We start from the raw sequence: 15,755 nt of genomic DNA, 5'->3' as shown, positions 1-15,755 counted from the left end.
TCTTCCATTGTTATATATAGTCTATGGTTGCACCTGGCCCTAGTATTGTCCTTTTCGTGAAATACAACCATGTTGGAAACATTCTGAGCCAAAATACGAAGCGTGTACATGACGTCATCACGCAAATGTGTCAGACGTTGGCAAGACCTATAAACTGAATCATTAGGCAGACGGATGAATGATTCCACAGAATTGAACTAACAGTTCCGTTTACCCGACGCTCGTTCTCGATTCCATCCCCATTCATAAAGTATATAGGTGGCGCCGTATAGCCTAGATGTCGGTCTCGGTGTACTACTCCAGTACATCCAAAGCGGTGAGTAATACGTGTGTTTAATGGTGCAAGCTCAGAACAAAAACTATGTTAAGATATTAGAAAATATAATCACCCCATGCTTGGTCAGAGACAGCTGCTTCAAAAGGGCCTTATTAATAATCGTGTGGTGTAAACTGTGTCAGAACTCCAGCTGATTTATTTTTTGATTGAGTGCCAGTTAGCTCAGTTCTTTGGACTTGCATGGTTGCAGACTTGTGGAACTAAAGAGTTACACCCTTCGACTGCATTTATATCATCTTAATATGGTGCTTATATTCAGTATTCAAGTTAAATGTATGCATATCCACTGCGGTCAAAACAGGACTTTTTAATGTGATGAATAAGGAGAACGAATAAGAGCAACTTAGTGTCCTAACTGCTGTTTCAAAGCTCACTGAATACCTCCGTCCTCATTCCTGAAGCTCACACATTGAAAGGGGAATTTCACATCATGCTTTTACTGAACATTATTACATTCCAGAGCTATTTATTAAATTACATATTTAATTGCAAAATGCCCAACGCATTTTTTCCATTCAGATGAGTCATGTTTTTCTTTTAATTAAAGCACTGAAGCTTTCCTTTAGAATTCAAGGAATATATTTTGAGACAGCTAACTCATGACCACAGGTTTATTCATCCTAGCAGAGGTGGTGCCCGTAATGAGGAAGTTATTGACTAATAACTATTATAAACATATGTGTAACTCTACAAAGCCACAAGGTCCTATAAACAATGGGTTCCAAAGAAAATGCACCACGTTATTGCTTAAAGGAGCTGTATGTAAGAGCAATAATAAAACGAATCATAAAATGACCCCGATATGTCAACAGACATTTAAAAATCATGTTCATTTCAAATACTTATGTCACTGACAACAGCACTCAAGCCAGGATATTCCAGTTTAAAAAGAGGAGTTGCAGCCCTCAACTGATGTTTATGTTGTCATTTTTTGTTTTGGCCTGAAGCTCCACCCTCCAACTATCTCCCAATCACCAAGTCAGTATTGTTTCGGCATCCGGGTTGCCAGCTCGGCTCTAATTATCGCAGCCATGGCAGCCTACGTTCCTGCTGCATTCTGCAGCCGACTTTCTCCTCTCCTCCTTCCCCTTCCTTTCTCCTCCCCCCTGTCGGGGGGAGGAGAGGGAGGGTACACGCCGCTCAACAATATTTTGAAAGTGACTGCAGTACCAGTTTTGGACATTTCTTACAGACGGCTCCTTTAACAAGTCGTTGCAGTAGTTATGGCAAAAAAGGGTAAAAAATCTTAAGGTTTGCAGCCAGATGCAGTTAATTGTGCGAGTGAGAACAGCTTTTTGAGATTCAGGTAGCTGTGCATGCAGGCAGCAGTGGATTACAAATGTAGGGCACAGCATATTTAAATACCTTTTTACCCAATTCAGCAGCAGCTCTCGGTACAGTAAAGAGGAACGAATTTTGCCAGTTGAGACATTAACTCCCATCCTTATTTCAAGGATGAAAGCTTGAAGGTCAGGTGGCAAAGACCAGTAACAGCCAGTAACAGCTTTGTTACTGAGATATTGTCAGTATTTCATTTTATAGGAGGAAAAAGTGGACCAGCCTGAGTGTACAACGTCAACAGTAATGGAGAGCGTGATAGAGAGAGAAAAGATGCATGTGAGAAAAAAGAGGACTATTCATCTGTTACTGTTCAGCTGCGCACTGCTCTTTTAATGTTACCAGCATCGTTTCCTCTATAACAGAGACCCTTGAGGTCTAAACATCTTAGATAGTGACATGTCCAAAACTTTTACAAAGCCAGAAACCCACATGTATCTGTCTGTCTGCCTTTTATAAATCTATTTCATTTTTGTCCCTCTTGTCATGCCCCTTTTTCTCTACTTGTATCTCTCGATTTCTACTTCTTTCATGCATGACTCCCTCTCTCTTTCCTTTCTTTTTTAGCTTCACCCCGTCCTCTCTCAGTTCTCTCTTTTTTGTCTCCCTGTCGACCCTCTCAGCTTCGCTCTACTGATTCCCCTCCTCCCCTTTTTCTCAAGGTAAACTAGGCTAGTGCGTATCTTCTGAGAGGTGCTGTGGAAAGCATGGGCATGTATATTTTTATCCATGCAAAAATCCTCTGATCATAAAAATCAAAGGCCTTTTTAGTTTGAAGTGTGCAGATGCATTTAAGTAAGAATCATCATCTCCACTTAGTGCATTCTTCATTCTGCAGACACACAGTGTACTGAATATTAATGTAGTTACCTTATGTATCTATTCTATAAACTATCAAGTGTATCAACCTGCTTCAAAGATATTTTCTTCAGAGAAGGATGAAAAGAAAAAAAATCCTATTTCTTAAAAGGCAGATGATCTTAAAGCGATCGAGCTCTAGTCTTATCTTGAGAACCACGTCAAGCTGATAATGTTAGGTAAATCCTGTACATAGATAGATGGACAGAAAGCATCCCAGCAGATTCCTGTAGTCAGAGTGGCTTAATATAATATCACAAACTCGACAAGTGCCACAGCTGTGGTGCTTTTTTCAAAAATCTTGTTAGCATAAAGAAAAATGAAATCCTAATAATATCCCCAGATGACAAGAAAACCTGTGCAGGAGTGTGTGTTCCAGTGGTCCATTAGAAATGATAAGATCCACATCAGGCTTTGGCCCTACTTCCGGGCCTTACTATCTTAATCTCCAGTAAATAATTGAAGCAACTACGTAAGTCTGCATCTCCCAGGACAGCTCTTTCTCTCTTGCCTGGTTTTTTCTCACATCACTCCCATCGCTTACTTAGATCTGATTTAGTCTCTTGGCTCCTATTTCTTGTGTTGAAAGTGTTTTTTCCTCCTTCAGTCTTTGTACTGACAAAACAAACTTCAGTGCATATTACTTTTCATGCAGTGCTGTGAACATGCAGAGGTTACTTTGCAGAGTAATATATATACGTGTATATGTAAACTGAATAGAGGTGTGTTTGAACTGTGAATCCACCCCTTACCTGCTCAGCTCCCTTCTTTTTCTTCTTCTTCTTGCCCCAGCAGCCGGAGCTCTCGCTCTCGTGGCCGTTGGCATCACAAAGCAGGCCGTCCAACTCTTCCAAGCCCCCTTGCTGGCCATGGGAGGTCTCAGCAGCCAGGCGGTATGACAGGTTCCTCAGAATACAAACACAGTTCTCTACAGTCTGGAAATGAGTTGGGATGTGGAGATGAAGAGGAGAGGAAGGACAGAGAACAGTTAGAAGAATGAAGACATGGACATAAGACACATAAATAGCAAAGCTGAGTTGGGGGATCTTGGTTTGATGTGATTTAATTAAACATCTTGCTTGAAAGGAGAGCAATCTCAAAGTCAGAGTATTCCTCAAACACCACCCACTCACACTTTTACACTATAGGCTTCATGGCAGCAACTGTGAGCAAGATAGATGGAGATAGCAAGACACAGCAAGAGTTAGAATAACAAGAGCATTCATAATCTCATAGGTAATATGCTTCTGCATTTAGTTAGCTTGACTTTGAAATAAGATTGGAGGAAACTCAAGTAAATTAAGAAAAATGACAAACCCAATACATTACGTCACACCTCATTAAACAGTGAGTTTAGAGGAGAACCCAGCAGCCACGGAGCATCTGAGTAAGTGTTTCTCTGTACACGAGCAAACAATGTCTTACAATATATGCTGAATGTTGTCGAGTGTGTACTTCAGCTGACTGTGCGTACTTGTGTGAGTGTGTATCACAGAGAAAGAGAAGAGATTGAGTCAATGATGTGGAAATCAACAAAAGACAAATCATCAATCTTCTCAGTCTGACCGGTGGATTGCTCAAGAAACAACCATGGAGTGTAATTGAACAGCCTCAAGAGGTGTAACAAACAAAACAATGTCTCACTCCAGTGAGCTGCAGTCGTGTCTGAAATTTTATTCACATTCCATTATAGAATGATGTTACTGAAGTTACGATTAATTTACAATTTACTGTGACATTTTGTGTTTCGATCCGTTATTTAACATTTAAACAGAAACCTTTTATTTCTCGCTACACGGTTAAGATGACGAAAAGAAACGTGTTTTTGGTTTTATTCGAGCTTCTAGTAAGGGCAGCGAGCTCATACTGTAGTCCTGGGTGAGTTATGGATCAGCAGCACCTCACTTGAGTACCGCTTACGGGTTTCTTGTGAACAAAAGCTTGCAATCATTTCTGTAGTTATTTCATCTGCATGACCTCGTGTTTGTCTTTGCTCCAGGCTTCAGGTTCTGCAAGGTAATGCACTCCTCTGGAGGACAGAAACTAAATACCTAAAATGATGAACTGGTGTTACTGAGAAACATGGTAAAATCTCTGTAGGAATCTCTGCATCACTGTAGGAAACTAAGGAAATATGTTTTATTTCAGTGTACATCTTAAGTGATCCCTCACTTTTGGTGGGAAAAAAAATAATCCAAAGTATAAAAAGTTCTCCTTCCCATCTGTCTGTCTATAAACAGGGTTGCAAACTATATCTTGAGTAGTTTTTATCCAGTTAATGGCTGCGTTTCCCAGATTCGATCGTTCTTAAGGACTTAAGAAAGGTTTGGCTAGGAAGGAGGGCTAGGAGGTGTTTCCCAGACGTGTTCTTAAGATCTGGCCAAAAAAGCTTCTTAAGCTCTTAGTGGGAGCTGTCCACCTCCCTGGTGCTGAAACTAAATCCATCGATGCCAGGCAAATCGATCACCCACCACTTTATCAGCACATAAATCACACACAACACCCTATGGTCCACACACACACACACACACACACACGTGTGTGTGTGTGTGTGTGTGTGGGGGCCTCATTGAACCTCTCCTCCAGTGGTGTTCCTGGGTTGGTTATCGGTGTCCTGAGGTAACTCTGGAGAGGGCAGCCACGGTCCCCGAGGAAGATGCTCCTGCTGAACTCTTCTCTGCCGGCCTTCTGCCCCACACGAAAATGTCATGTGTGCCTCCCGGCAAGAGATATCTGTGATGAGGCCATCGTGGTCCATCGCCACCTCCAGGAAGCTCCCCACTGCATAAAGCTGCACCTCCGCCCTGAGGGCAAAATTGAACGGGGTGCCCTCTGAAGGTGTGGTGACACTAGCGTGACGAAGCGTTGGATCTCCTCACGGGGAAGCCAGTACTTGGACTGGACACACACGTGGACTTCAGCAACGGCTTTATATAGACTAGCAGGTGGAGCGTCTCTTGATGAGGTTCCAGTCGAGTTCAATTACACCTGTCAGTTTCCCTGATATCTGAAGTACCACAGGGTTGCCAATGTTGTTATAGCTACTGTAAACTCATATGCAGATACAGAATGTGTGTGAAAACGTAATGAGTGATAGCAATGATGATTCATTTTATTTATGTAGCTACAGGAACACGTGCAATTCTTTATTAGGCCCGAACACTTACAGTGCGAAGGCCCTATTGTATCTGTAGGAATTTTCCTTCTTTCTTTCTTTCTTTTTTTTATTTTTCCGACGAAATGAGGGCCTTTTTGGCCCCCTAAACGTGCCCCAAAAGTCACTAAATTTTGCACGCAAGCCAGGCCTGGCAAAAAATTTGATATTTAATGGTTTGCATTAATGGGCGTGGCAAAATGGCTCAAAGCGCCCCGTAGAAAACTTTGTGCCTCAAGCCCCACAATACGGTTTGACGTACATGCACGAAAATCGGTACACACCTGTATCATGTCGCACCTTAAAGAAAAGTCTCTTGGCGCCATGGCCGAAACCGAACAGGAAGTTGGCCATTTTGAATTAATCGTGTCATTTTGGCGCAATTTATGCCATTCCTTCGGCAATTAATATGGCCCGAAGCGTCCAGGGTATTGTTGGTAAATTGAATATTAAATATTATATGAATATTAATATATAATAATTCTCAACTGTGCAATATATCATGAAAGTATACATCTTCTTTGTGAGTATCTGATTCGTGGTCACAGATATTCTTATACACATTTATATTTATATTTTTATACTGGTCTATTTATTAGTAATCCTCTTTTTTATCTTTGTATTTAGGAAGAATATATTTTAGTTAGTTACATTGCTTTTTTTGGACTGAATCGGACCACAGAATTTCATTTTTTTTTGTGTAATGATAATCAAGATTCTGAATGATTATAAGAGTGGTTTGGAGCCTGCCTTGTAATACTTTTTGTTTTGTTTTCAGTGAGTGAAAGGTCTAGATCGCAGGCAGGCCACATGAGCCTGGTCTCTTTTATGACGGAGTAATGCTGCAGTAATTACAATACTTATTGAAAGGTGGCAATGCAGGTATGTTTCTCAAAATCTATATATACTGTTTAAGATCAGTGGTGGTCTTGCACCATCACAGATGCCATCTTTTGAATTGTGCTCATTTAAAGTTTGGATGCAAGTATGCAACATCTGTGATTTCCATCAAACAACACCATTTCATTTTGATTTGGAAAGTTTCAAAGTTTTTACTCATACAGACAGTCTGAGGAGATGAGGTTAATTAAGAAAAACAAAGAAAGAGCAGTCGTATTGGCAAATGAGCACACAAAAAATGTTCATCACTACTGAAGCAGTGACCACTTAATGGTTCATTTGCCAACTCTTTGTTACTGTGGCAACAACAGTCCTATGGCAACTGCAGTCAAACAGAGGCAATAGGAGGATGTGTTTAACAGCAGTGATTAAGGATGGTCATTTAGAAGGCTGGGAGATGGGGAGACCTTGAGAAGTCAGCCATCCCCATCACTGTTTACGTAGTATTGACTGGCCCATGCATGCAAACATATACGCTGCAATTCAACATGAACATGTCATCACAGAAAAATGCAGAGTAAACATAAATCCACTCAGTTTGGATTACTTGCACAGCTGAATTGGCAGTAAGAACCTCTGTAAAACTGTGAATGTGAGAGCTTTAATTTCCCCAGAATACATGATGATTAGCTTCTTGAAAACTCAAATTCTGTGCCCTTGTGGCTACTGGCAGTGAAATGAAGTTCAAACTGTCATTTCTCCTCCCCAGCTAAAAGAATTTCCCCAGTTCATCCTTGGCGAAAGGAGACTTCAGACACATGTTACCCTCATGCGTTCAAGCTTTTTGCTCTATTTGAAAATAAACATTTCACGTATGAACACAAGCAAAAACACTCTTGACACTGGTGCACACCTTGCTGTCGATCTCACTGCCTCCCAGAGAGGTCTGGATAACGTAGAGCAGAGCATCTGTCAGGCCGTCACACTCCCTCATCCTCCGTCTCGCCTCCTCACCTGCTGAACTTACATTCCTGCAACAAACAGGATAAAAGAGAAATAATGGTGGCCTGAGAGTGTGTATTTGTGAATATGCGAGTTTGCCAAACAGACAGGAAAAAGGGAAAGAAAAAAGGCAAGGAACTAACTGGGATACCAGTTAACTTCCCTCAAAAATAGCATCAAATTTCTGGACACATCTCAAATACTACCATGAACTCTCACTACTGTTTAACATTTTTGACTTAAATCCAAAATAAATAAATAAATTAAAAAAACACAGAGAGAAAAAAAAGCTGCTTTATTAAGCAATGGCTTAACTTCACAGCCAAACACTGACGCCAACGCTGCTTTGATAATTTCACAATATTGCTGCATTTTTTTATAAGCAGCTTTCATTATGATACACAGAAATAATGAAGTAAATTTTGACTGGATTGAAAGCACAGGTGGCTCCTTTTGAGGCTAAATTTGACCGAGTTTCAATATATTCCCTTGTGAACTCCTGTTTGTCTGTACAAACCACCTCAGGTGTGATGCCTTGAAAGCATTTCGTGTTGCTTTTGTGAACAATGCATCATTTCGAAGCCAAAGTTAAGACTTTTGTTATAGGGTTTTAAACACAATAGTATAGAAGTATTTGCAGTTCAAGCTATTCATGTACATTTATAACTGGAATTCAGATTTGAATTCCTGAAAGAATATGATAGTTATTATTGTCAATTTTAATAATATAAAATCAAAATGTTACCACAAATGAAAAAAAAAAAAAAAAATTACACACACAAAGCAATGTATTTTATTGGCTTTGTATTAATTGGACTAATTTCAAATGAGTCGAACTGTATTGTTGAAGTGCCTTGAGACAACATTTGTCATGATTTGCTACATAGATAAAGCTGAATTTAATTGAATTGAACTATGGGATCAACGTTTCTGGAAAACAATTTTAATACCATACCACAGGGTTGTACTGTGTGATTGTGTAAAAATACTCATGAGTTTCAAGTCACCATGCAGTCTCAAAGCAATGTGGCCCCAGCTGCTCAATATACTTTGTCAGCATAGTCGTATTTAGCAGAATCAATACTTGTCAATTCAGCTGAATCGCACAAATGAAAGAAGACATGCCCTGTCCTCCAAATCTGCAATATATGTGAGGGCACACCGGTGTGAAGGTAGTGAGTGTTTTGAGGGCACCACAGTCTATTTTCTGGTGGTACTTGGTGGAGTGTGCAGTCACACTGACTGTATAGTCAGGTGTTCATTTCTGTCTGGCTTTTGTTTGCCAATGGTTTCAGTTATCACTGACGATGACCAAGAAGTGTCTATTACTACAAGATAATGACTGCCTCTTAAGTAAAATATCTAACATGCCCATAGCATCATATATTTATTGTATGGCCTTAGGCTACAACTCCTTGTGCATGTTCTATCAAGTTGACATTTCTTTCATCGGCTACACTGGAGTGTTATTTAAAAGTGATACTGCAAAGGATTTTCAATCGCGCTGCCACACCTGTAATAACATTTGGATACAGATGACAAGAAAAAAGAGCAAGCAATCAAAAGAATAATAAAACCCAACCCCATTATTAGTTTTGTGACATGAGTTTAAATATCATTCTTTAAAGGTGAAATGTCAGAGAACAGATGAGACAGACTATTGTGGTGTGAACAAGGAGACATTTCCATCATATCAATATAACAAAGTGATTACAGTCGCTTTCCCAAGTCTATGAGATGAGGTTATTCATAAACGGTACCGATGAGAAACACAGAGAAGAGAGAAAGAACTCAATTAAAACTCCCCGCTTCCAAGGGAAGGTCAAATCATTTTCACCCACTTTGAATGCTAATGGGCAAAAGAAGCATACAGTGGAAGTGCTTAGCAGAGATGCAAGTCTCTGTCAAGTCAATATTGAAGCAGAGAACAGTGCAAACACTTCAACATGAGTAATGGTTAAGAGCGCAAGATAGGTTGTGGGTGGCTGAGAAAGAAAGTGAATTATTTATCACTTAAATGTACACCCTTGAATATGCTGACTTCAAGATTGTCATCAAGTTATTTGACCAAAAACTTATCAGGGATAGAGGTGAAGGCACACTGCTGTGCAATATTAATGCTGAACTGAGAAAATGCTCTAAAAGTTGGGATATTAACTGCAAAAACTATACATAAAAATAGAATAATTTACTATCTAACACACGCTACAATTCACTGCAGCCCATGATGAACTGCCGAAAAATCCAGCCCTCAAATCCAGTTGTGCTGCTTAGAAATCTTACCATTATATATTATTTCTTCTCTATTTTTATGGCCATTATTTCTATATTTTTTTTTTTTATTTTACCTGTAAAATCAACCTTGGTTGTTTTTAAAAGTTTTTTCCAGAAATAAAATTGGCTTTAACAAAACAACACAGGAAACCAAATGAAAAACCACGTCAATATGAACAAACAGCATGTCCATTCAGAGATAAGAAATCATTAGAAACCAAACTGTCAGGTTTGCAAGCGCAGGTCCCAAAATGCAGGAGACCACCATGCAGGGCCAGCAAACAATATCCTTTATTTTGACTCAAAATGTTGCAGAGAACAAAACATGCAAGAACCAAAGGTCCCAAAGAGAACATTCAGGTAACAGAAGAACAGCAACATAGAAAAAACAAGTGAAGAATTACAAAAAAGCTGGCAAAGAAACGTGGAGGCAAAGGGTTGCACATATACTCAGGGAGAAGCTCAGGAGGTAATTAGAGACAGGTGGGAAAATATAAAGGAAGTCAAGACAAATACCATACAAGAGAGAAAAAAACATTTCCAAATAAAACAGTACAACAACCAAACTAAACACAAGCGGTGAGAACAAGTACACAAAGTTTTTGAGAGTGACACGAAAGTCAGATGCAGACATATTTATTTATTCATGTAGTTTCCAGTAAAATGTTATTTTCTCGGGGAACATTAGATTTCTACAAATCATACTCAGAGCCTCTTTCTCCAGCAGGTTGTGAAACTGCATTCTCCCCTTTAGTCCGGCCGCAGCTCTTTGATGAGCCTAAACTCTTCCAACTCGTGTCTGACAATAACACGGACCATCACCCTAACCTCCTATACGGCAGCTCGTCTCCTCCTCTTCATGATTAAAGGATTTTTTTTTCGGTGAAGGGTAGAAAGATACAGCGTGTTTCAAAGTCTGCATCTCAAACAAGACTAGATGATATACTAGCCACCTCCTGGAAAGCTTTTTTGTCGCCCATCAACTAGGGCTCGACATGGATGTGATTGGCACATATGTGCCCCATTACCTCATAAATTTATGGGACTGTGTCGTGATCTTTCATTACTTGCACATAAAAATGAGCGTAAGCTTCTCCTGTTTCCAGTTTTGACTTAAGCATGACTACATTTTTGACAGAACCCTTAAAAGCATTACTGTATATTTGAGGGTGACATCTAGTGACTGGATCATTTCCAATCTTCGAACAGGACATTTTTTGTGACTTTATTGAGGCAGATTAATCCCAGTTCAGCACAGAAGTATGATTTATGCCTACATTGTGTTCACAGAATATTAAATGAGTGCTTACTTGCATTCCCCGCTGTTTCTGTCTTGCTGTCTTGCTCATATGAAAATGTGAAGGCCACTTCCTTTCCCGGCATGTTCCTCATTATTTCATGCTTTTTCTTACTTAGGTTTTTCCTACAGCTACGATGTAGCTACGGCATAGCTACGACGTAGTTTTGACGTAGAAGTATAAACAGGCTTTAGAATGACCAAAACAGCAAAACATCTGTCAGTAATAGGAACATCATTCACAACAATAAAATACATATTAGGACAATTATGACAATTGTGTTGAATGCATGCATAATGGTTTGTAACGAACACACCGTTTAGAGCCTGCTGGGAAACTGCACCCAGGCACAACACTTCACAATATAAAATACTTTCGTTTATTCATTTACTGTATCTAGTTGTTTGGATCCGTTGTGGCAGTTTTGGAAAGAAATTAAATCTATTTTTATGCAAGGTATATCTAAAGTTATGCTTACATCATGAGTTGTCACTTTTTATTTCCAACTTTAACTTCAATTTGGGAATTAAACTCAGTGTTCACGGTTTTCAATTTTCTTTAAAAATAATTTGAAGAATAAGAAGTTTCATCAAAAGCCACATTCCTAATTCGTGTCCAATTTCTCTCTTTCACATACACTTAAGCTTGAGATATACTTGCAGTTCAGACCGCGTACGCATCATGGCCGCCACGCGTATCCTGCGTTCATTTGACGCGTCGACGTGCACGTTCTCAAAAAGACACTGAACGCGTACGCGACCTGCAGTTCTCACTGTGGCCCCGAGTGGCGCTGTGATCCCGGTCAGATACCAGCTGGTCCCGGTCAGATACCAGCTGGTCCCGGTCAGATACCAGTTGGTCACAAGTGACGACGCGGAGGTCGCTGGCGCCGTTTCCTTTGCCGAGATCGCAACCAAAGCAATGTTATAATCTCCTACATCATCCAATGGTGTCATGTAAACTTGTTTGTTGTTCAAATCCGCTACCGCTACTACCACTGCTACTACCGCTACTACTAAATATTTAATCACTTTTCCAACTGTTGCTCTGCTTACTGCCCCCTACCGGTCACCACCAGTACGACGCGCTCTCCTCGCGTACTACGCGAGCGACGTTGTGGTTGGTGGTGCACGCGAACGGACGTGAACGGATGTGAACTCAAGCACTAACAGCAAGTATATCCCAGGCCTTAGTATCAGCATCTCAAAACTGGGTAATCCGTTTAAACAAAAGTCTAAATTCAGCTTTTAAGATAAGCCAGCTGTATTTATAAGGCACTTTAAAAACAGCAATCACTGACCAAAGTGCAGCACATATGATTGATCTACATTAAGAATAAAATGCATAATGTAAAGGTACGAGGAGACAAATAAAACGTGAAAAAAGACGATAAATTCAATAAAATAAACTAAATCAAATTCAAATCACATAGACATCAAATCACATATCACATAGACAACATAGACAAAACCCGAGTGACATGCTCTCTCGTTTTTGTTCCAGGAAAAAGACCTGCAGCAGCATTTTCCGCCAGCTGAAGACGAAACAGGGAGGACTGGCTAACACCAACATAGAAGAATTACAACAATTCAGCTGGTTTTTAGTGAAAGCATGGATCACAGTTTAATTGCTAATTGTCTAGTTGGAAAACGCTAGAATTCCCCTCTGCACCGATCTGACTGTCCAGTCTAAACTCCTGATCCATTTTAAAGCCTAAATTTATGACAGTAGGCTTTCAATATGGAGCCAGGGGGCCTGTATCCACGGGACAAGATGTATTTGTGACACTAGGACCCAAAACAATCATGACTGTCTTCTTTTCATTAATATATGCCGGAATTTACATTAGATGTCTCGCTACCTCATTTAATCCCACTTCTTGCAGTCTTCAGTGACCGATGTTTAACCCACTGAGAGCTGTAACCTTGATAAACACGAGGGCTCAGAAGCAGGTGGTTAACCTCATCAATATCTTACTTTTTTAATTTCACATTTAAAGTTTCTCCAGAGAATGAGGAGTAAAATATTTGACTGGACAGCTTTAAGTTTTCTGAAAATGCCTCATGTTTAAGGAAGCTTTTCTTTTCCAACGGCTTAGGTCTGTATGGGTTTAGTGAAAACTGTGGTGTCAGTCTGATTAAGCTGACTCCGTCCCTAAGACGATGCTTCTGGACAATAAGTTAATTGGTTGCGTTTAATAACCATAATTAATAATGAGTAAAGATGAAATTCTTCAGTATCAGACAAATTTTCTTGCACTGTACTAAGCGTGGACACAATTAGCCATAATTATGTAACTCGCAGCCCTTTTGCTTTCCCAGATCCTCATCAAAATGTGTGCAAGGAAATCAGTGTAATGAGTGTAATAGCTCCTTTCTTGGTTCCTTCCCTGTAGATTCTTACTTTGTTTTTATTTTCTAATGTGTTTCTATGTCACAGTTTCTGTTTCGCTCGAGGTGTTGTTATTTTTGTTTTTCTGTCTTCAAAATTGAGTTCTTACATCCGCAGAGTGATGGAACAACATGTGTCTTCAGGACACATCAGGACGAGTCTGATCCAATGATGCCCTGCCACGCAAGAATAACAGATATCTCAAGAACGCTGTGAGGTCATTTTTCTTTTCCTGGGAACCAACAAGTCGGAGCTGTTTTGATGACATAAGAAGGACCAGAGCTGCTTAAGGCAGGCGGTGGGGGGGTTGAAGTTGTGACTGTCAAGTGTATGTTTTAGACAACTGATCTGAGGCAGAGGAATGTTTTATATGCAGCTCCTCTCTTCTGGCCACTGCTTTACTGATACAAGATTACAAGCAACACAAAGACTACGTGTCAGGGTTTAGGAGACAGCACCTCCCAGCCAACTTATCATCTGAGCTATGGACCTATCCAACATTTTTATCTTTTAACCATCGAGCTATAAGGGATATCATTTGGTTCAACATCAAACTCAGTGCTTTAGCTCACCACCCCTAAAACCTGCATGGGCTATATTTTGACAATACAAATTTACAGAAATGCTGTCTCCTAGCAAAAGTGAGAAAAAGTTTACTAACAAGTCTCTTGTGTGCACTGGCAGCCATTAAAAAGCTGAACTTGTTTTTAACTGGTTCCAGTTTTGAAGAAAGAGGAGTTATACATTTTTCATTTGGCATTGATCTTCTTTACCAAGGTGCAAGAATGCACTGAATCTCAGGAAACAAGCTCACTGTGAAAATCAAAAATCCTTCATTTTCCATAGTTTTGGTTGTTATGAGTTGTGCAGCCTTATTTGAAAGATGGGATCATGACTGAATCTCTGGCAGATGGCTTTTAGACAATGGTGCTCAAGGAACAAATGAGTACTGGGTGACTTTGTCTCAAACAGCTGGTATGTGGTTACTGCACGACTATCTGACCATGTGTACGTGTGCCTCCGTGTACGAGGGAGAGAGAAAGAGGCTGCAGGCAGCAGTGGATCATCACCAGATGGCACGTGCACAAAACCTATTAATATCAGTGAAGTAAATATAGAGACTAACTCATTTATTACCACACATTTCCTTTTAAATTTTTGATCCAGTCAGAAACTAATCCTACTGCAAAGCTCACGTAGGGTTCTAAAAAGAAACAGTGTGTGCGCTCACATACAGAAACACACACATATGTTTCAGCAGTGTGTGGCAGCCTCAGACAGCGGGCAGCAATTTCTCTCTTGCTTGGCTGCAAACCAACTACCTACAGGGAGTTAAACGGCCTCTCACTGGAGGATATGGAAACCTCTCAGTAGAACAACTTGGTTTTGGCCTGATAACACTATCAAGAAGGGGAAAAAAAGGACATGGGCTGTGAAGGCAATTTGCCAAAGAGGACAAACTGGGACATTACAACATCTATGCTCATTATGTGAATGCTCCCCAAACATTTTAACTGTACGTAATAACTGAAAAAGAAGAAAGAGTTGGGTAAAAGCTATGAAAAGATGATGAAAAGGAGGCATGTGATCATTTCAGGTGAACCCATTTCCATGTGGAAGTCTTGCGCTGAAGCACAAGCAACAACACCTTGCAAAGAACATGGGAGGTGGGTAATTTTCACAGGACTGAAATGGGAATACACGCTCTGCTCTTGTGTAAGTGGGCGCGGTCAAACTTGGGAAAGGGACGCAATACCCGCAACCACAAATGGGTCTGAGCTCATAAGTTTCAGTAGCTGCTTTGCACACGTATAATATTATGGATAAAATAAGACAGAAGCAGACAAATACTTGCGTGCAGACATACACACTCCCACACATCCATACACACATGAAAGCAGGTGATCCCCTGACACGTTTTCATTCCCATTCTCAAACACTCCCACATGCCAGCTTTGATTTCCGAGATTGACTTTGTTAAACACCTTTATTTTTTACTACAAGTTCAAAAACACATGGAGATAGAAAAATACAACCATAACAAAGAAAAGCTGGGACCACATGGAAACGATAAATAACAAAATAGGTAGTGATTCTTAAACTTGGTTTGACCTTTTCTTGGCAGAGAATATGAACCCAAGATATTCAAAGGGTTTGTCATTTGTAAATGTTGTTTTTGTTCCCCCAAACTTTCCTAATCCTTCTTTATGTGGTACAGGTCAAGAGTCTATGAGGCTATTTAAGTATCTGTATTCTGTACTAT

General features: G+C 40.1%; 1 protein-coding gene across 6 annotated transcripts in view; it reads right to left on the bottom strand.

Moving 5' to 3' along the window:
- The window catches only part of ctnnd2a (catenin (cadherin-associated protein), delta 2a), a 312,351-nt gene that overhangs the window by 41,090 nt on the left and 255,506 nt on the right, over positions 1 to 15,755 (bottom strand). For all 6 annotated transcript variants that reach the window (XM_061713369.1, XM_061713373.1, XM_061713370.1 and 3 more), the window contains exons 16-17: positions 7,441 to 7,558; positions 3,286 to 3,468 (exon numbers count right to left, since the gene is read on the bottom strand). In XM_061713369.1, coding sequence (XP_061569353.1) covers positions 3,286 to 3,468; positions 7,441 to 7,558 — 301 coding nt within the window. The remainder of the gene's footprint in view (positions 1 to 3,285; positions 3,469 to 7,440; positions 7,559 to 15,755) is intronic.

Source organism: Cololabis saira, chromosome 22, assembly GCF_033807715.1.
Source record: "Cololabis saira isolate AMF1-May2022 chromosome 22, fColSai1.1, whole genome shotgun sequence".
Classification (NCBI taxonomy): domain Eukaryota; kingdom Metazoa; phylum Chordata; class Actinopteri; order Beloniformes; family Belonidae; genus Cololabis; species Cololabis saira.
This window is presented reverse-complemented; position numbering and strand designations above follow the sequence as displayed.